This window comes from Nansenia antarctica (genome assembly GCF_963989245.1).
Source record: "Nansenia antarctica genome assembly, chromosome: 1".
NCBI classification, from domain to species: Eukaryota; Metazoa; Chordata; class Actinopteri; order Argentiniformes; family Microstomatidae; genus Nansenia; species Nansenia antarctica.
In genome coordinates, this window is record NC_137674.1 from 75,796,432 (window position 1) to 75,818,242 (window position 21,811).

The 21,811-nt window shown below is 47.9% G+C and overlaps 2 protein-coding genes across 3 annotated transcripts in view; both read right to left on the reverse strand.

Moving 5' to 3' along the window:
* dhx38 (DEAH (Asp-Glu-Ala-His) box polypeptide 38) overlaps positions 1-9,629 on the reverse strand; it is a 33,464-nt gene extending 23,835 nt beyond the window's left edge. The window contains exons 1-15 of one of the 2 annotated variants that reach the window (XM_080549270.1): positions 9,519-9,629; positions 8,430-8,776; positions 8,095-8,297; positions 7,786-7,962; positions 7,474-7,657; positions 6,194-6,324; positions 5,999-6,078; positions 5,731-5,886; positions 4,612-4,773; positions 3,660-3,767; positions 3,338-3,462; positions 2,983-3,120; positions 1,803-1,989; positions 680-865; positions 170-310 (exon numbers count right to left, since the gene is read on the reverse strand). In XM_080549270.1, coding sequence (XP_080405396.1) covers positions 170-310; positions 680-865; positions 1,803-1,989; positions 2,983-3,120; positions 3,338-3,462; positions 3,660-3,767; positions 4,612-4,773; positions 5,731-5,886; positions 5,999-6,078; positions 6,194-6,324; positions 7,474-7,657; positions 7,786-7,962; positions 8,095-8,297; positions 8,430-8,773 — 2,322 coding nt within the window. In that variant the 5' untranslated portion in view covers positions 8,774-8,776; positions 9,519-9,629. Of the gene's footprint in view, positions 1-169; positions 311-679; positions 866-1,802; positions 1,990-2,982; positions 3,121-3,337; positions 3,463-3,659; positions 3,768-4,611; positions 4,774-5,730; positions 5,887-5,998; positions 6,079-6,193; positions 6,325-7,473; positions 7,658-7,785; positions 7,963-8,094; positions 8,301-8,429; positions 8,777-9,518 lie in introns of both variants that reach the window. The other variant, XM_080549269.1, reaches the window with a different exon arrangement.
* A 1,064-nt stretch (positions 9,630-10,693) lies between these two features.
* Positions 10,694-13,509, reverse strand: cyb5b (cytochrome b5 type B). Its single transcript, XM_080549630.1, has 5 exons — positions 13,113-13,509; positions 12,431-12,559; positions 12,179-12,205; positions 11,948-11,976; positions 10,694-11,830 (listed from the first exon to the last, which is right to left on the reverse strand). The coding sequence occupies exons 1-5, from the start codon at positions 13,311-13,313 to the stop codon at positions 11,740-11,742; spliced, it is 477 nt and encodes a 158-aa protein (XP_080405756.1). The 5' UTR covers positions 13,314-13,509; the 3' UTR covers positions 10,694-11,739.
* Between the last annotated feature and the right edge of the window lie 8,302 nt (positions 13,510-21,811).

A 21,811-nucleotide genomic window follows, 5' to 3' on the forward strand; every position in this document is an offset into this window, starting at 1 on the left:
TTTTAATCTTCTCCTGTATAATAAGAAAGAAAGAAAGAAAGAAAGAAAGACACTCTCAGAAAACACACAACAAACGTAGCGCAGGTCTCTGGACATGGCTATGCAGCTAAGAGGTTCCCACTGACTCCTGGGAGGAAACTGATAGGACCTGTCCAGTAGGACACATCACCTTGCTGAACAGGATGTCCACCGGGAACGTTCTTCCTGGAATGTGGAATATGGGAACATTGCCGAAGAACGCAGCAAATTTGTCCGAGTCCATCGTAGCGGAAGTAACTATCAGCTTCAGGTCGGATCGCCTGGCCACAACCTGGAAGAGGCAGAGAGAGAGAGAGAGAGAGAGCGAGAGCGAGAGAGAGCGAGAGAGCGAGAGAGAGACAGAGAGACAGAGAGACAGAGAGAGAGAGAGAGAGAGAGACAGAGAGAGAGAGAGAGAGAGAGAGAGAGAGAGAGAGAGAGAGAGCGAAAGAGAGAGAGAGAGAGAGCGTCAGGTCACGATGATAAAGCTCACACAGTGATGGGGACAAAGCTGTCCTTCCATAAAGCCATAGCGACGCAACCACACACATTAACAACAACACACCTCAGACATACGCACACGATCCTCCATGTCAAACACACAGAAGAACGTGGCGTCTAAACACTACACACACGACAAAACAGCCAGTTGACCCCTGACCTCTCGGAGCAGGCCGAACAGCACGTCAGTGTTGAGGGAGCGTTCGTGGGCCTCGTCCATGATGACGGCGCTGTAGTGGTCCAGGTCCGACTCCCTCAGACTCTCCCTCAGGAGGATACCGTCCGTCATGTACTTTACCACCGTCTTGTCCGACGTGCAGTCCTCAAAGCGGATGGCGTAACCCACCTGGAACAAAGACAAGAACAACAAGGCAGTGTTTATTCCTGGACCGCATGTTTACACAGCGGATCAAAGAAACTAGGAGGTTACATGTTGTAACATACTGTTACATAATATAAATACAATTAGCAGCTCTTACCTAATGGACATTGTGCAATGTCGATAAACGTCCACCAGGTGGCAGTTTATGTACAACATAAGAGTTCATGCCGTTATTCAAAAGGACACAATGCAAGACAGGAGCCATGAGTCACTAATGAACAGGACATCACCCTTGTACACGTTGCACATTGGTATCTGGTTAGACACGCTACCTGGTTGGTGAGGTGTGAACGAGTGCACCGGTGCTACACTCCAACTCTGCCAAGCCATCTCTTCTAAACAGAGTTCATTAGAGTTCATACAACTTTAGCCAGGTTCGCTGGCCTGGGTGCACAGATAAGAGATTTACATTTACAAATACGTTTGTCGAAGGAAGTGAATCATCTATCCATGAGTCATCATGAGAAAAACAAATATATGCTAGGACCAGGGGCCATTGGCAGTCACAAGGCTATAAGTAGGAATATATATATATATATATATACTGTATATAAAATTATTTATTTATTTTTTACATTTATTTCCAGTAAAGAAACTGTACAGGGAGCTAGTGGGGATAAGAGAGACAGTTCTCCACTGATCCGTGTGCTTCCGGGATGTAGATAAAGTTTGTCTGTGACTCATAATAATAATAATAATAATAATAATAATAATAATAATAATAATATCTTGGTTTTATATACTGCCTTTCACAAACCCAAGGAAGCTTTACAGACTTTACAGAAAGAAAGTCAGACAGAAAAACACAGAGGCAGCGACAAAACTAAACTAGGGGGCAAAGGCCTTGGTGAACGGATGGGTTTTGAGGGCTGATTTGAAGGTACTAGCTCCATCCTCTCACCTCAGCGCCCAGGTTGCTGCCCAGCTCCTCGCTGACCCTCTTGGCCACGCTCATGGCCGCCACCCTGCGGGGCTGGGTGCAGCCCACCATGCCGTAGCTGGTGTAGCCGTCCTCGTGCAGGTACTGGGTCAGCTGGGTGGTCTTACCGCTGCCCGTCTCCCCCACCACGATCACGATGCTGTTGTCCCTGGAGACGACAGAGAAAGAGAGGGAAAGAGAGAGAAAGAGATGGGATATATAATTATATATATATATTATATAACTATACTATATACACATAATGAGTATATAACTTCTCACAATCTAAATTCCCGCCCCGACTGACAGACATTTCCTTAAATAAAAGCCTAGTGTGTGTGAGGGTAGGGCTGGTGTGTGTGAGGGTAGGGCTGGTGTGTGTGTGTGAGGGTAGGGCTGGTGTGTGTGTGTGGGTAGGGCTGGTGTGTGTGTGTGAGGGTAGGGCTGGTGTGTGTGTGTGAGGGTAGGGCTGGTGTGTGTGTGTGAGGGTAGGGCTGGTGTGTGTGTGTGAGGGTAGGGCTGGTGTGTGTGAGGGTAGGGCTAGTGTGTGTGTGAGGGTAGGGCTGGTGTGTGTGTGTGAGGGTAGGGCTGGTGTGTGTGTGAGGGTAGGGCTGGTGTGTGTGTGTGTGTGTGTGAGGGTAGGGCTGGTGTGTGTGTGTGAGGGTAGGGCTGGTGTGTGTGTGTGAGGGTAGGACTGGTGTGTGTGTGTGAGGGTAGGGCTGGTGTGTGTGTGTGAGGGTAGGGCTGGTGTGTGTGTGTGAGGGTAGGGCTGGTGTGTGTGTGTGTGTGAGGGTAGGGCTGGTGTGTGTGTGTGAGGGTAGGGCTGGTGTGTGTGTGTGACGGTAGGGCTGGTGTGTGTGTGTGTGAGGGTAGGGCTGGTGTGTGTGTGTGAGGGTAGGGCTGGTGTGTGTGAGGGTAGGGCTGGTGTGTGTGTGTGAGGGTAGGGCTGGTGTGTGTGTGTGAGGGTAGGGCTGGTGTGTGTGTGAGGGTAGGGCTGGTGTGTGTGTGTGTGAGGGTAGGGCTGGTGTGTGTGTGAGGGTAGGGCTGATGTGTGTGTGTGACGGTAGGGCTGGTGTGTGTGAGGGTAGGGCTGATGTGTGTGTGTGAGGGTAGGGCTGGTGTGTGTGACGGTAGGGCTGGGGGATGAGTGAGAGCCAGTTACCGGATGATGTTGAGCAGCTGCTGCCTCACGGCGAAGATGGGCAGGTACTGCCTCTGCTCCAGCAGGGTCTTCTTCTTGGCAAACTCACTGGTGGCCTCGCTCTTCCCTTTCATGTGGTCGGCAAACTTCTGCTCCGTCCTAGAGCGGAGGGAGGGAAGGCGGAGGGGGAGGGGAAGAAGAAAGGATGAACGGAGTGTAAAGCTGAGGTGAAGTACTCCTTGAAGTAATCCTGAGGTCAAAAGAATTACTAAAAATGGAACACTGGTTCAACACTGCTCTTTGACAGATCCGACTCCCCTGCCTTACCACCCAGGGAGAGCCTCAGACAGAGAGACTGTCGTACTATTGTCGTTACCTGTAGTCCACCTTGCCGTCCTCGCCCACCGGCTTGGCGTCCTTGCCCTCCGCGTCCTCGGTCTTCTTGATGCCCATGATGTCACCCAGCTTGGTGCCCGCCAGCTCCCAGTGCTTGTGCTGTGCCTGGAGAGAGAGAGAGAGAGAGAGAGAGAGAGAGAGAGAGAGAGAGAGAGAGAGAGAAGAAAACGGAAAAGAAAACAGCAAAATGGGACGCTTCGATTAAAAGTCCTCACACCGTCGTCGTAGTAACCCAGTCATAAAGCTCACACGTGTTCAGTGCGTTGCCGGCGGTAACCTGACAGCCCCCCCCGCCCACCTACCTTCTTGCGTTCCTTCTGCTCGCGGTGCTTGCGGACCAGCTGGCTGCCTTTGCGGGCGATGATGGCCATGTCGGAGGTGGCGTCCTTCACCGGGATGACGGGCTCCGGCTACGATAGAGACACAGACGCGTTCAGCGACGTTCTACGCGAGCCAACTCTTTTTGTTTTTGTGTGTGTGTCACATTCTTATTGTTGTAATTGTGTGTTGTTGTTTTTTTTTATTGCAGTACAGCGTATTGTGACCAAGTAAACTTCATCACTTTAACTTCATCAACTTGAAACTCCAGATGGCTGGAGATTGTATGACCAAATAAGCAGTACCGTGGTGCCATGTAACCAGCCCGCAACTTCTTTTTTTTATTTTATTTTTTATTTAAATTTATTTTTCAGATTTTATCCCTTTTTCACCCAATTTGGTAGCCAATTGAACCCAACCTAGCATCCAATTATCCCCTGCCTATTGCATAGGATCCGCCGCACGACCCCGTGGCCGGCAGTCCCAGAGGAGGCCGCCAGGCAGACTAGCTGACTGGCTCCTCGAGCCCAGCACCGTTATTCCGGCACCTAGGGGGCGGTGTTGCGCGACGGATCCTTGTCCGGAAATACTCCTATACCCGCCCTCGGGAGCGGCCGCCCAATATGCCGTTCCCCGTGTGTGCCCCAGCCATATCCGGATCTGGCGAGCTGGGATTCGAACCCAGTCCCCGGTGGGCAGCATGCACTAGTGGCCAGTGCTTAGACCGCTACACCACCGTGGGGCCGCAACTTCTTATAATATTTTTTTTATTTTTTTTTATTTTTACTTCTTCCTTCTTCTAGAATTATGACTGCCAATGACCACTGGCCTAAGCATAGATTACCTTTTCTTGCGATGACTGATGATAGATGATTCACTTACTTAGACAAATGTATTTGTTATAAGGGGCTTTGGAATAGTAAATGAGTTAGTTACCTGTTTGGTGAAGACGATCCTGCCGTCCAGGAAGGGGGGCACCAGGTTGTGGACCAGCAGGTGGACCTTGGCAGCGTTGTCCTCCTCAAAGTCCTCGTCCACCTCCAGCCGCTGGACCACGCCGCTGGTCAGCATGCGGTTAGTCTCCCAGCGCTCGTTATCCTGACAGGGGGAACACACACACACATTAGGTACACATATACACACACACACACACACACACACACGTTAGTTACACATACAGACACACACACAGAAGTTAGTTACACACACACACACGTTAGGTTTGTGGTTTGTGCTTGGGTCGGGTGTGCTGGTAGTGGGGCGGGGCGGGTGTGTGGGGTGGCTAGTGTCCCCGGGGGGGGGTTGGGGGCCGCTGCTGTGCGCTGGTAGGCAAACTGAAGGTAGTCGCTCTATGAGTAGATGCAAGGGAACTTTCCTGGATCAGGGTATATACAGGAATCTTGAGGTTAATTTCAATTTCTAAGACTTTTTAAAGACCTTGTCAATATTTTTCGAGACCTCACCTCCACTTCAAGCTGTAACCGTTTACATCAGTGACACCTTTAACTTAACAGTATTAGTTTGCAATAGACTAGACCACTATCATACAACAGAATTTCCGTTCTTTTTTAATAAAACTAATAAATTCACAAACTTTTACTAAAAGTTTTTAGGACTCAAACTCTTTGGACAGAGTCTAATTCAGAAACATACCTACAAAATTCAAGACCTCATAAAATCGTGATAAGACTTTTTAATACTTATTACGGGTCTTGATTTTCCCAAAAATTATTTATCAACTTTTAATACTTTTCAAGACACCGCGGATACCCTGTGGATGCACAGTGTACAGGTTGTTTGCCATTGCCTGCTTGCGTGTTCTGTCATCATGTGGTTTTAAATGTCCATCTCTCTAGCCATTTACAGTTTAGACCCAGTGGGCTATCTGGGTCCTAATAAGCCCAGGTCTGGGAGGGGGGCCGTTAGTGGGCGATAGCACCATACCTCATTGATCTGTCGTTAGTGGGCGATAGCACCATACCTCATTGATCTGTCGTTAGTGGGCGATAGCACCATACCTCATTGATCTGTCGTTAGTGGGCGATAGCACCATACCTCATTGATCTGTCGTTTCTGCGCAGAGATGCGTTTCTGTGTCTGCTTCTGCAGGATCTGCTCCCTCTTCTTCACGTACTCCTCGGAGGTGGCGGTCAGAGGGTTGTGGAACTCGTCGTAGCCTTCGTCCATCATGTACCAGTCTCTGTCCGCTTGCTGTGGAAAAGAAAAGGAAAATCGTCCAAAAATGTATTTTTCCGTGCACAAGCCTAGTCTATTTCTGTGAGTGACGAGAGTCGACGTGACCGTGACCTTCAGCAACGCTCACCTTCTGGTCCTCTTCCCATTGCTGCTTCTCGTCCTCATTATCGAAAGCGATGCCATCTCCACCCTCACCTTCCTTCTTACCTGGGAGACAGAATACACACAAACAAACACATTAGCAAAAACACTCTAAGCAGGAAAACTAGCGCAAAACAAGATGGAGGAAACCCAAAAGAAGGGAGGGCGTGGAGATGGATACCTTTCCCACGGGAGAGACGGGGCGTGGAGCCCAGGTGCTTCCTGTCGCTGGCCCATTCGTTGTACTTGTATGACGGGGTAGGGAGGGGTGTGTCGTCAGGGTAACGACCTCTAACTGACCTGGAAACAGAACTAGAAACAGAACCCAAAAAAAGGTTATTCATCAGCTGAAAGGAACACTAGCCGTTTTATTTTACTATGTGTACTACAAATCGTATCCTGTCTTATTTGTCTATTGTCTCCCACAACTTGTCACTTGTCACTTGTCTCACTTATGTCCTAGTACTACTAGTACCTAGTACTTATGTACTATTGTCACTTTATTTTATCTTGCCTATTGCCTTATTGTCTTGTGCTGCAATGTCAGAAACCAAAGCCTAAGAATTTTACTCTCTTACACTTGTGCAATGTGACATAACAATAAAACTTGAAACATGATCTCTTTAGCCTAAGGTGAATTGGATAGCATTAAAGGTGGGTGTTAAGATGTCAGCAGTAGATTAGCCTGTGTAGGCTGCACCTCGTTCAGACTAGTTCTGGGAAAGCCCTCTGCACAAAATAGTTAAAGAAACTTTGTAATGTCAAACCAATCAAATGAGGTCTAAAAAAATGAGGTCTAGAAAAAATGTTTTTTACATTTAACAGACCCTTTTATCCAAAGCGACTTACAATTAGAGATTACAGGGACAGTCTCCCTAGGGTAGGTGGAATTTGAACTAATGACCTTCTGATCACCAGTCCAACTCACTAACTCCTAGGCCACCCCTACCCCTCAAGCTAGCACAGGAAACAACTTAATGCAAGTTAGTTTTTTATGAGGTCGGAAAAGACATGGCGCATAACGACAAGCAACCATTCTACGAGCATATGGAGTTCCTGGAATATATTATATCGGATAAAATTGAGAGCCCATTCTCCCATCGCTCTGTCCAGTTCAATCCCAACCGGATCAGCTAATCTAAAACTCTCCGGACCCCAAAAGTAGGAGTGAGGACAACGTCATTCTGAGGCATTGGCTATGCCAGACCGGTATAGTCTTGACCCCTAAGCTTCTAAGGGCTGGGTGTGTTTAACAAGGCAAGGCAAGTTTATTTGTATAGCACATTTCATACAACAGGGGCAATTCAAAGTGCTTTACATACATTATTTAAAATTACAGCAAGAGGAGCATAAGAAAATAAAAATTACAACGAATAAAAGCAAATATAAGAAGTAAATAGATAAAACATTTAAAAAGACAATAGTTAATAGTACACACAGTGTACAGTGCCAGTTGCTTACTTGTCCCTCCTTTCGCTGTCCCGTCCTGAGCGCTGGCTGCTGCTGCCAGCGCTTCGCTCCGAACCGGGCCGGTCTGACTCCTTATGTGAGGAAGCAGGGGAAGGAGATTCCCAGTGGGAACGCCGGGAGCTAGCGTAGCCGCTGTCGTCCTCCTCCCAGCTCGTGCGGGAGGGCGTGGTGCCGTCTGTACCCAGGGACGAGAGAGGAAGACACAATGTAATTAGAGACTCCACCCTCTAAAACATAACTACATAAAGACCTGTTTCTCACATGACGGAGGGGGTCTGGGTTGGTGGCTAGGGGGTTACTGACCTCTGGGTCGTGTCTGGGGCGAGGAAGGTTCGTCTCTCTTGCTGCCTCGGCTGATGCGGTTGTCGGACCAGCCTTCTCTCTGCGACCGCTCGCTCTGTGAACGCTCGCTCCTCTCGCTGCGGTCCCCCCCGCGCTCCGACCGGCTGCTGCCGCGACTGTGACTGCGCTCCCTCTCGTCTGCCGTGGGAAAAACAAACCATGCATTTACCACCGCAGTCACAGAATCCCAACATGGTTGAAGAAAATCTTGAATTGCTACCATCACTGAATTGCCATAAGTCTTTGGACAGGATCATTTCTTTGACTCACCTCTGTCACCCCTTCTCTGGTCTCTATCCCTGTCTCTGGGCCGCTCTCTGTCTCTGTCCCTCTCTCTGGTCTTGTCCTCTTTGGAGGAGGCGTAAACGCCATGTTCACGTCGGTCCTTCTCCCTCTGCTGGTGTTTACGGCGGAACTCCTCACTGACCCCTCCAGGGTTGGAGGGCGTCTCGGAGCCTGTCACACGATACTTCCTGCTGGGAGCATGAAGAAACATATAGGCTTGAGTGTAGCACAACAGTAAACGAGCATTTCATTGGTAAACATCTGCTCGATTAAAACAAAGGCAATGAGATTACCATTACCATACCATCTAAACAACTTACCTCTCCTTTTTACCACTTTGGTCCTCTTCCTCTTTGTCTTCCTCATCAGACCCTGAATCGTCCTTCCCCTCTTCCCAGTCCTTGTAGGAAGAAACCTTTGATTTCTTGTTTTTGTTTTCATCGCTGTCCGCCTCGGCCTGCTCCTTGCTCTCACGCTCCTTCCTCTTCTGGGCTGCCAGCAGGTCCAAGCCCAACAGAGAGGTGCGTGGAGTTGGTGCACGAAACACATGGGGCTCAGTTGCTGCACTCTTGTTCTTCACAATCAGTCCACCCACCTGTTCAGTTGGGTCACTGCCCTCCAGCCTGTGCAATGACGAATCATCCTCGTCCTCCATTTTCTCCATTGACTGGAACCCCGCAAAAAACAAAGTGTCAGAATTGGACCAACCAAAAATGAACGGAACAAAGGCTTTATGAAATTAAGTACACAAAACTATATTATCTTAAATAAACTATGTAAGCGAGTCATCAATCAATAACATAATAACTCCTAAGAGTAAGAGTAGTGTGTCTAATGTTAATTCGCCATCTATATTATTTCAATATCTCCCTAGCAGATATCCAGCCAACAGATTGTTTGGTAGATAATAATGGATTACCTGAAATATAAACCAAATCATAACATATCTAGTTATAACAGCTAGTAAGGTATTTGAACTAAAAAGAAAGTTCCTTTAGGTCATGGGCTTTCTGACCTGCGACTTGCGTGTGTGGCTCATTGGCTGCCTACTGCCTGGAAGCCGCAAGCATGTCTTAATGCTCTTGTCATAATAATAAGTATGGGGAAGCAAGCCCACTACTTAATACTATCAACATACAGGCTGAAGCAAGCCCACTACTTAATAACATCAACATACAGGCTGAAGCAAGCCCACTACTTAATAACATCAACATACAGACTGCCAAAGTAACTAGAGTTAGCTGGCTAGCTTATCGATTAGCTATCAGATATCATAACACATTAATGGTGTTCTGTAACGTTGGTTAATCACTATTAACTCAAATAAATTCAATCAAACTGGTCAATTCAAAAGGAAATATGATAACACAGGTGTCAAATCCACTCAATAAAAGCACGGACCTGCTCACCTTTGTGTGGCTTCCCTGGTCGAGGCTAGCAAGCTACGGCTAGCAATCCTGTCACATGGAATTGATTGTAATTTAGCTCTCTAAAAACGACCTCAACAGTATCAACAACCTTACTACGCGCCACTGTGATAATGCCAGATACAGCTACAGCAAGATATACAACGCACTCATTTGTTTCACCCTATTACGAAATATTATCTTCCGTACATAAAGCGTTTTGTGTTTACAGATAGAGAGGCCGCCATTGCAATCCCACAATTCAAGACATTCAAGAAAACTTTATCAAATCTTACAACCTTGACAGTAAGAGAAATACTGTTGACCCCCAGGTACTGAAGGAACAAAACCTTCCCTTTGTGTGACTTCCCAATAAGCAGATCTCCTTTCAAAATATTCATTTTATTTAAATAAAACCTTGTTTTTGATAGGAAATGGCAATCAGTAAAACAAATACATGATGGTCTCACTCTGATAAGAAACATCTTGTCCATCAAAAATGACCAAATGTGACAAATGTTTTCCTTGCATTGAAATAGTACTCTTAATTCATTTTAATGGCTGAATTTACAGAGAATCTTTACATGGAAAACAATGACTAAAATAAAAGACAGATCATACAGTATTTAGCTTAATTTAGCAGCATGTTGCACTAAAATAATTGTATGCATTTTTTTGTCACGTTTAGCCTTTGATTGTAGGCCTATCTGGATATTACTTAGCACGTCAAAGGCCAAATTAATATTCTGGGTAACTTTCATATTGCAAACATAGAATAATGGAAATTCTAATATACTGTACATTGTGTTGACATAATAAACCAATGCCTTACAATTGAAATATCCACAACAATGTGCTGCCAAGTACTTCTGTTGTATACCCACAATTTCCACAGATGCTTCATACTTTGAACAAAAAACGATTTCAGTTAAATTGAAGTCTACCACCTCAGCTTAAGTGTTATCAGTGCCATTCTTCCTGCATACATGTTTCATTAAGCTGACAATGTGAATGAAACATTTCATCATGATGAAAAAAAGTTATGAAAAAGCACCAGTATGAAATAAGATCATAAAAATGGCATGAAGAATGACTGACTGACAGATTAAACGAGTAAAAAGCATAACTACAGAATGAGGAAATCTTGTTTAGAATTCATCACACTTACTACATGGGGCATCATTTACGTCATTTAACTTGTTTAATTGTAAAAGGATGTGCATAGAAATAGACAAAGAAATATCTGTGCACCTGCACAATGTGTACAATTCAATAGAAGATTACCGTAGATTGATTAAGTTCTATACTATGTACTGCTAATCAGCTTGTTTTAGTCTAAGCATAGGTACACAAAAACTGCCTTCTGTAGATAAGAGGGGGACATGGGGAATGTGTACATTTACACTTTTAAATAATCAATAACACAATACATTTCATTCATCAACACATTAAAATAGAATATACATGGACAGACAACCTTTGCAATGCTCAATAGATGCATGCATGCAATATATAGCAGAATAGATGCACTATGAATGACTGTATGAGGTATAATGTCTGAATAAATGGTTCTGTAATATTTAATTCCATATTGAATCCATAACTCGGCAGCAATCTTTTGCGGATAGTGATGAATGACATTCTCTCACACGTACAACACTCAACCAAAACACAGGAAAACACTTTCCAGTTTTAGAAGGCAGAGCAGTATTCCTCATAGACATGACTCGTGTCCTGAGCCCTTGCTGACATCATCTACAACACCGATCAGTGTCTTCTACGTTCCGAAAGGTATGGCGATGATGGTGTTAAAAACTAAAACATTGTTGACTAATGATTTCAAGTGAACAGGCAAATGGAGTCCCGCAGAGCAGATAGAAGCAGTTTCAAATGCATATGAAAAAGTAACAAAGACACCTCACAGCAGGTACGACCAAAGGCAACTTAAGTAGACAACATGAAGAGGTTAGAAACACAATGCAAAAGAAATTGAGAGCAGAAGATTTCCCGAAGAATCTCATCCCCCCCCCCCCTGCCTGTCAGGTGAGGTCTAGAATGGAGTCCATGGAATCCATCCCCTCCCCTTCCCCCAAGGCCAGGGCAGTATGAGAGTTGAGTGCTCCTCTGAGAGAAAGTGTCTGAGTTCAATGTGAGGAGGAGGGTTTGGTCAAACATGTCAAGGCCTCGAGACAGAAAGAACGAAATGACACCACAAAGCCAGGGCTCAGGAAGACTTGTGCTCCAGCAGGTAGACGCGGTACATGATGGCCACCACTGCTGCAGCTATGACAGGTATCAACCAGGGGGCCCACGAGCTAAAGGAAAGAGGGAGAGAGAGCACTCAGTTCTGCTGTGAGGGACTGTTCACATAGCTCAATGTGAGTACACAATATAGACTGCATATACATTTAACAACACAATTCATGACTGACCTGGACTCTCCTGAAGTAGAAATGACTTCCTGTGAGGGATTAAAGGAAAATTGGTGTGAACATCAAACATAAATGACTTTTTATGCCCAAGTCAGCCAGCAATCTAGATATTATTCAAATGAAATAATACAATATGTTAAGCAAATAATCTGCTGTAGCTCAGACCACTTGACAGGAAACAATTAGCTACAAAGTCGTTTTTATTTTGTAGGTTGTAATAATGTACTTTACCTTGGTGTTGTTCTTCTTACGGTCATCCTTTAAAACAAGATAACAAAAACAAAAACAATACAAAAAATATATATATAGATTTATGCATATGCATATTTCACTTTCATTGTTAAAATGCATCCTACTGCAGTATTTATTGTTAGATTGAACAACTATCGAAGACACTTTTTAAAGACACTTGTGTAGAAAACTGAGAGTATGGGTCATGATGATGACTGAAGGTGTGTGCTTTGAGAAAGCAGTGTGTTGTACCATGTGCAGCTCCCCGATGTAGTACTGTAGGAGCATCTCTCTGGCGTCTGTCGAGTGTCCAACATCCTCAAAGCTCTCTGTGGCGTCTGCCCCGGCCTGCTCCAGCAACACCTCCTCTCCCCCTGGGTGCTGGAAAAACACACAAACAAGCCACATTAGGTCACATTACCATTCCAGTTAGATAACATCATGAGTGGCCTGGGGTGGTCCAACGGTCAGAAAAAAATAACATCATGAAAACACTGCTCATTTCACACATGCAAACTATCATGACGGCTGGTATTGTCAAAATGCTATGTGATATTCAATACAGCTTCACTAACTCAGATTCAATAATTCCATGGAATTTACTGGGAAAGCTCTTGAGTGAAAGGGGTCAATGGCTTAGACAACATCAAGTAGCCAATGGCTTAAAAAGACAACCCCCCTTTCACTGTTTACACACTGTCAGCTTAGCATTGCCCAACCTCTACTACTAGTACTACAGACCTCTTGACCGAGTGACATAACTTGACCTAACTAGTCAACGATGTCATTCGATGTTTGTCCAAGTCTAAATTAAATGGGGCCCTCCACTTGTCCGGCAACATGTACATTGAACGTGGGGAAATTGAAAGGTGGCTTAGCTAGCTAGCTAGTATCTACTCTTGACATCTTGGTGTAGCATTTTGTCTGATCATACCTCTTCCAGGAAGCTTGTGATGTCATACACTTTCTCGTGGATGATAACCCACGTATCCTTGCTCATGTTATGAGATTGTATCTCATCCAGGGTGTAGTACTTCACACCGCTGTCGGGTGTTACTTCTTCTGTATTCCCCTTCCCGTTGCTAGCCAGGGCATCCTCTGCATCGATCGTGTTCTCGTTGATTTCATCGCCCATTCTGTGGTTGAATTTTCCACTGTCGTACTCTTGTTATGTCAGCTAGCTTTCAACCAAGTTATGGAGTCAAACGTTTAATCGTTTTTTTATGAATGAAGAATGAATGCGGATGTATCCAATGGCACTGCCGTAGCAACGTAACATAAGCCAGAGTTGGTGAGAGGCTCGTGCTACCGTGCTTCAGTCCCTCGCGACAGCGTCCCTCCTTCTCAACCGGCTTATCTTTTCGGGTGTGTTCGTAAATACGCTTTGGAAATATGATCAGCACTCATGGAATGCCACTTGGCCAATCAAATTACTTGGTCTCTTTATGACGTTGAACCCAGTGTGCGCTCCGGCGCTCTTAGAGCGAATTTACGAACGCAGCCTTTATCAGCAGACACGTGGAAGCAACCAATTACATCAGTACTTGCAACCAGTACCTAAGTCACCTCCAATGAACATGTGTTCAGTTTTACAAGTAACCAATGAAGTGAAAACGTTTGCCTACTATACCCAATCACAATGTACGACTAGGTGATCATGAGACCTCTTCGTCTGAAAGCTTAACAACGTTGCGTTTGCGCTGTAGATCCGCAAGATTTGAGCCAGTTAGACTTTATTATCCTAAACTGCTTTACTTATATTTTCTGTCAACAAAACATTACAATGTATGTATCTCTTTTCATAGATTGATATCACATTATCACAATAATGAGATCATACCTGTCAACATTGGGATTTGAAATTAAGGGATATTTTCCAAAAAATAAGGGAAAATAAGGGATATCCCCCCGCGCACCCCCGGGTCATCCTCCCCCCCCCCCCCACCATCCACACACCATATCCCTTACATTTAGACTGTACACAGTCAATCCTAACATCACCACTAAACAACCATAGGATACCCCTTACATTTAGACTGTACACACAGTCAATCCTAACATCACCACTAGACAACCATAGGTTCTATATCGTGGAGCTCCGCCCCATAGGGGAGCTCTGCTCCTATTGGTTTACCCCACTACCTAAAGTAGCAATTGACTGAATTGTTCGATGTCCGCGCCCGCCCTGGGGTGCTATAAAAGGGGCGTCCTCCGTTACCTCATTCTCCCAAAAAATGTCAGCACGGGTTTACATCTGAGACTGCAAGAAGGACGACTACAAGAGACTGGAGAACCCGCCAGACACTTCCCTTCAGCGATGGATCGTCCACCCCCGAAGCAGTTCCTCCGGGACGCCTGCCCCTGCGACTTCCTTAGCAGCGGAGGACAAACACGACCTCTGCCACGTCTGCCTCGGCCCCCAACATGCCGAGGCGGCGTTGGTCGCCTCCCCCAGCTGCCTCCCCTGCTCTCTCCTTTCCGTCACGGCAAGGCGACAGAGGATGGCCTGGTTCAAGGAGAGCATTCCCCTGGCGGATGCTATCTCGGGGATGCTATCCGACTCGGATAGCTCTGCCGATGATGCGTCCGGACAGGCCCCAGAGCGGCGTTCTGGGCAGGCACCTCCCCAAGTAGGGACGGGCCCGCCCGCTCAGCCGGCCCTGGCATCACGCCGCCCTCAACCAGCTGAGTGGTCGGTGTCGGTGTCAGGGTCAGAGAGCTCTGATGAGGGCGAGCGGCAGGTAGAGGCTCACGAGCTCCCCGCCCTCGCCCCCCCATCACTCCACCACGACTTCCAGGGCCTCCTGGAAGCTGCGGCGGGCGTGTTGGGGATTCCCCGTCCCGCCTCCCCTCCCCCAACGACTGAGTCCTTCTGGGAGAAGGACCTGGTTTACGGGAAGAGGGCGAAGCGACAGGGCCAACCTCCTAACGCTGTCCTCCCGGGCTTAGATAAGTTCGTGGAGGACACGTGGGGAGAACCACTCGCAGGCAGGGCGCCGGTGAAGGCGTTCCTGCCCTTTACCAGAGTGGAGGGGCTCGCGGAGGGGATGACCGACGGCTCCCCGCCGCTCGAACCAGCGCTGGCGGCCTACTTGGTACCGGGGTCCAGCGCCTGGTCGGTGCCTAAAAAACCTATGCTGCCCAACCAGCGTGACAGGTTTAACGCCACCCTGGTAGACAAGAGCTACGCTCTCGGTGCGCAGGCAGCGGCGGCGGCGAATAACATTGCCGTGTTTAACGCCGCCATTGCGAAAATCACCACAGACCGACCCAACGGTCTGTCTGCAGCGGAGGCGGAGCTTCTGAGCAAGCTCAGTGCCGCGACGATGTACCTGGCCCAGGGCGTCGCGGTTTGTGGGGGTCGCCTGATGGCAAACGCGGTGGTGCAGCAGCGACAGATGTGGCTGTCTCTCACCACCATGACCGGGGCGGACCGGATGGCCCTACTAAATGCTCCAATAGAGAGACAAGGGCTATTCGGTCCCGCCATGGACACCATGACGAAGCGCCTGGCCGCGATGGAGGAGGCCAAGAAGCACCTGGCCAGACACCTCCCCCTCCAGCGACCCTCCACCTCTTCTTCTTCCGCCGTGGTGACGACTAGGCCGTCAACGGCTACAAAACGGAGGGTTCGGCGTAATGCGGCACTGGCTCCACCTCTACCGACGGAGCCATACCCCACTCGGCCTCCCCAGCCCCCGCCGCCGACCACTGAGAGGGCCCGCTACGGCCCCCCACGGCAGCGTGACCCCCCCACAGCATGGCGTGGGGGTAAACGCAAGAGGAATGCGTGACTGGCGGGGGGGTTGGTAATGACCCCACCACCGGTTTCCTCTTCATGGCTGCTACCTCATAAAGAGGCAAAAGAGGGAAAATCCCCACCTTACTTTTTCAGTAAAGGAGAATTTTCCATGTTATCTACCAGAGCGGAGACCGACCTGCCTTGTCAGAGTGTGGTCGAATCGCTACCGGTTAGAAACAAAGCGGAGACTGGCCCAGCTTACCAGCGTGTGGTCAGCTCTCTGCCTTGCGGACTTACCCCTATCACGACACAAACGGGGTTAAACACCCCTGTCTGTAGCCGTATAGAGGGAACGTTATTTACATCAAAAACCCCTCCATGTCTATCAGGACCTGGCCCAGCTCATGAGCGTGCGGCCGGTTCTTTGATTATCAGGCATAATAAACCTAAGTCAATAAAGGGCATTGTTACACAAAACAAACACTCTTTACAGACGGCAACCCATCCCTTTCGAAATGACAACCCTTGGGCTGTGCCACCTCCTCGGTGTGCAGCGGCGGCTGGGGTCATACAGAAATTCAAACTTTTTCTGTTGACTGCACCACAACAGACGGCCCAGCCGCTGTCGTTGCGTTATGCAGAATGGCTAGAAGGGGCAGGTGTTCTGTCGGGCTGGCTAGACAGGACATTGAGGAGGGGATATGCACTACAGTTCATTCAGCCTCCTCCGCCCTTCAGGGGCGTGAGAGAGACTGTTTTATCCTGCCCGATAAAAACGTGTGCGCTCCAGGAGGAGATTACGAATCTCCTAACAAAGGGCGCAGTGACAATGGTTCCAAGGGACCAGTGGGACATGGGGTGGTACTCCCCGTATTTCCTTGTCCCAAAGAAATCGGGAGGTATGAGACCCATACTAGATTTAAGGGTCCTCAACGAGAGAGTGGGGAAACGCCCCTTTCGTATGTTGACGACGAGACGCCTCCTGTCTTGTATACAGAAGGGCGACTACGGAATCAGCATAGACCTGAAGGATGCGTATTTTCATGTGCCAATCACAGAGAGGCACAGGAAATGTCTACGTTTTGCCTTCCAAGGGAAGGTTTACGAGTACACGCGCCTGCCCTTCGGGTACACGCTTGCTCCTCGAACTTTCTCCAAATGCAGACAGCACTCGAACCACTGAGGCGAAACGGGATACGCATATTAGCATATCTCGACGACCTACTGGTCTTGGCCCAATGCCCAAATCGAGCCATTCGGGACGCAACCTCACTGGTGCAGCACCTCACTCAGCTGGGTTTAGCTGTCAACTGGACAAAGAGTGCTCCGTGGCCGGCTCAACAGTTTTCCTATCTAGGCATTCAGTTGGATACTGCCAAGATGAGGGCCAGTTTATCAGCACCACGGAGCACCACTGACGTCAGCTCCGGGTGTGTCGAGTGACAAATACAATCACCGCTCTATCAATGATGTCCTTACTAGGACTGATGTCTGCAGCCCCTTAGGCCTATTACATGCGCAGACTGCAGAGGTGGTTCACACGACTGCGACTGGATCCAGTGAGACACCGTCGCAAGTTGATTGTAATACCGAGATCGGTCAAAACCGACCTGCGCTACTGGAGAGAGTCGCCATGGGCAGACCAGCATCCCACTACCCAGTCTTCACGGACGCGTCGCTGACTGGGTGGGGAGGAGTGTGTCAGGCAGGTTCGGTGGCAGGAAGATGGGGACCGTTGGAGACGCGTCACATCAACCTGCTGGAACTCGAACTACTTCATTTTGCCCCGGAGTTAAAGGATCTGGACGTGTTAGTCAGATCCGACAACAGGACAACAGTAGCATACATCAATCGACAAGGGGGAGTACGCTCAGCGTCACTTCATTGCCTAGCGACAGATGTATGGCTGTGGGCTGTCACACACCTGAGTTCGCTAAAAGCTCTCCACATTCCAGGTCTGCTCAACGAAGGAGCAGATCTGTTATCACGGGGAGGCCCGAGGGACGACGACTGGAGGTTAGCACCCTCCATTGTGTCTCTGATTTGGGCACGGTTCGGGCAAGCAGAAGTGGATCTGTTTGCGTCACGAACGAATGTGCAGTGTCGCCTTTGGTTCTCCCTGCGCGAACAGGACAACCCGCCATTGGGAGTCGATGCATTCGCACACCACCCATGGCCGAGGGTCCTGTTATACGCGTTCCCACCCCTGATATCTATCCTCCCACTGTTGGCACGAGTGAGATCAGAGAGGCTAGAGTTAATTATTGTAGCCCCAGACCGCCCCGGAGCCCCGTGGTTTCCGGAACTGATGGAGATGTTGGTAGAGGGCCCATGGCCCATACCTCATCGACAAGATGCACTCTCTCAAGCCAGAGGCTTGGTGAGGGGGCCACCTGTGATGGGGGCCTGTCATGGCCTGGTTACTGAGAGGGACTTGTTAGAACGCAGGGTCTGACAGACGCGGCCATTCAGACCATTCAAAGTGTGCGCGCGCAATCCACTGCAAAGGGATATGCGGCACGCTGGCGAGTGTTTACACAGTGGTGTGAGGGACAGGACGTTGACCCAGTCTGCTGTCGGGTCGAAACGTTCTTGTGCTTCTTACAGTCGTTGTTTGACAAGGGATTGGCGGCGGGAACTATTAAAGTTTACGCGGCTGCCATCTCAGCTTGCCATGAGGGTTTTGCGACAACGACACTGTTCAGTCATTCGCTGGTTAAGCGTTTTTTGACTGGAGTGTATAGGCTTAGACGCTCTCATAGGACACTAATGCCAAAATGGGACCTATCGATTGTGCAAGAGGCTCTGTGCGTGCCCCCATTCGAACCCATTGACACTGTGTCGTTGCGTTTATTGTCTCTCAAGACGAGTCTACTCCTCGCCTTGACTACGGCTAAGCGAGTGAGTGATTTATGCGCTCTCTCGACACAGGCAGATTGTTTGATCATATCTGGTGACGAAACAAAAGCTGTATTACGCCCTAACCCGGCTTTTATCCCTAAGGTTAATCGTGGGTTTAGAGTTCAGAGCTGTGAACTGAGCGCCTTTTTTCCTCCTCCTCACAATGGTTAGAGGGAGAGGCGTTTACATTGTCTATGTCCGGTGCGCGCGTTGGCACAATATGTGAAGCGCACAACAGGACTAAGATCTTCTCCCCAGCTTCTGATCTGCTACGGCAGACAGAAGGCCGGGGCACCACTCTCGAAGCAGAGGCGATTAGCCTCGCATACGAATCAAAGGGGCAGCCCGTGCCGACTGGCATTCGAGCTCATTCCACCAGGGGCATGGCCACATCAGTGGCCATTCTCAGGGGAGTGGGAGTGGAGGAGATATGTGAGGCGGCGTCTTGGTCGCCGCCATCACCTTTTGTACGATATTACTTGAAAGATATTTCTTCCTCATCCTTTTCTCATTCTGTCCCCAGTTTTGCTGATGACTGATGTAGTGGGGAAGGCACTTGGATTACCCTGGTCATGGGGATTCTATTCAAGTGCTGTCAGGAATAAATACGGGTGTGCCTGGGGAGGGGACCCTCCTCCAGGACGTGATCCGTTAGATCAACAACCCTACGTGCTCACGTAAGGGCTAGATCAGTGGAGCAGACTCGGTGTGGGTTAGGCCAACATTTAAGGTTGTCTTGAACCAACATCAGTGGTCAGCTCCGGGTGCCGCTGAGATTTTGTTCTGACTAATAGAGTCTCAGTGGGGGTACATTTGGCCTCGCTCGCTCCGCCTAAACCAATAGGAGCAGAGCTCCCCTATGGGGCGGAGCTCCATGATATAGAACGATAGTTACGGAGGTATACTCCAGTTCTATGAGTGGAGCGGAGCCCCATAGGGCTGCTGGCCCACTTCGACTTGTTCAAACCCGGCTGTATTGTATGTTTGGGGTAACGGAGGACGCCCCTTTTATAGCACCCCAGGGCGGGCGCGGACATCGAAAAATTCAGTCAATTGCTACTTTAGGTAGCGGGGTAAACCAATAGGAGCTCCCCTATGGGGCTCCGCTCCACTCATAGAACTGGAGTATACCTCCGTAACTATCGATACCCCTTACATTTAGACAAAGCTATACACTGTCAATCAACCACCTGCTTCAGTGCAACAAGAATTAAGTAGTTCCTACATTAAGTAAGTGACTACAGGTGGTCAGAATCAGATACCTGGTTGAAAGTAAAATACTTTGAACATCCACTTTGAAAATACTTTGAACATTCCCCATGATGTCAATGGGAAAAGAGCGGCGCAAAGCTACCAGCGATCATTTCAAAACAGCGATAAGCGAGGCTGTGTTCGTAAAAAACGCTCTGGAAATCTGATCACCACTCATGGAATGCCTCTTATCCAATCAAATTACTTGGTCCCTTTATGACGTTGCACCCAGGCGCGGATCTATGGGTGGGCCTGGGTGGGCCTAGGCCCACCCAGATTGACAGCTGGCCCACCCAGTCAGATTAATAAAAAAACATATTTTTTAATAATATTTTTTTTATTTATTTTATTTTATTTTTATTTTTTATTTTTTTAAATTTTAGTTTAATTTTCACTAACTAACTGTAATGTGAATAGTTTTGTCTTGCGACCGTCATTGCCACCGGCTTGTGAAGAACTGGTAGGACTACACCGTCGGATCTGTCAGCCATGGAGGAACCAGCCACTCAACCAAAGCTGGTAACATTCCCTACTACCACTGTAATAGATGGGAAATCGCGCTCCTTCAGTAGAAATTGGTACGAGAAGTTCAAGTGGATGGAATATAGTAAAGAAAGAGACGCTATTTTTTGTAAAGTGTGTCGACATTTCCCAGAGGCGCACACGGAGTTCACTTTTATAAGAGATGGATACAAAAATTGGAAACGTCTCCGGCAGGCCTGTGACAAACACGAGTCTAGCAAGCCGCATGCTGTTGCCCTCACCAAGTTGGATGGGCAAAGCCATGGACCCCAAAGCCGTGGGACAGTGTTAAATCAAATGCACGGTGATGCCGTTTCATTCATAGAGCGAAACCGGCAACACGTTAAAGTTGTGTTAGACATTGCTATGTTGTGTGCCAAGTTGGAAATTCCACTTAGAGGTCACAGAGAAACGGAAGAGGCGCTCAATAAAGGTAATTTCTTGGAGCTATTCAAGTTCATGTCAAAATATGATCCAGAAATTGAAAATAGACTGAAGGAACTGCCTCGAAATGCCACGCTCCTAAGCCATCACATTCAGGATGAGCTGCTTGAGGCTGCAGCCTCACTGCTAATTCGAAAGATAAAGTCTGAACTGCATGAGCAATCCACATATTATGCCATACTTGCGGATGAGTATAAAGATCTATCAAAGCGCGAGCTAGTTGCTGTCTGTATTCGATTCATTCATGGAGGGGTAATTAAAGAACGAGCAGTAGGCTTTGTGGAAACTGCGGAATTGTCTGCTCAAGGAATATCACAGAGGATCCTAGTGTGTATTCGTTCATTTATTTGTTCATACATTCATTTATGTACCTATATATTTATTGTTAATTCTGTCAGACTTGGTCCTCCATAGTTGATGGTTATTGGTTAATTCATTGAATTGCGTGCGCTTGAATGCCTTGTGTGTGTGTATTATAATAACTTGTTTGGCTGTCCGTTGCATTCTCTGGGTAGACAGGTACTTTATTTATTTTCCGTTCGTTTCATGGTCTGCATAGTGATCTCCTCCAGTCCCTGCGAATATTTTGCGTGTGTGCATGCGTGTTGGTCGTACCCAAATGTTTCGAGCACCCACGGGCAGAAACATAAATCGGCGCCTATGATCGCGAGCCCGGTTGTGTTCCATCCATCTGGCTGCTCATACATAGGTCTAAAACGTGCGGTGCTGAGTTTCACTCAGGCCCACCCAGATTTTTCCAGGCCTACCCATCA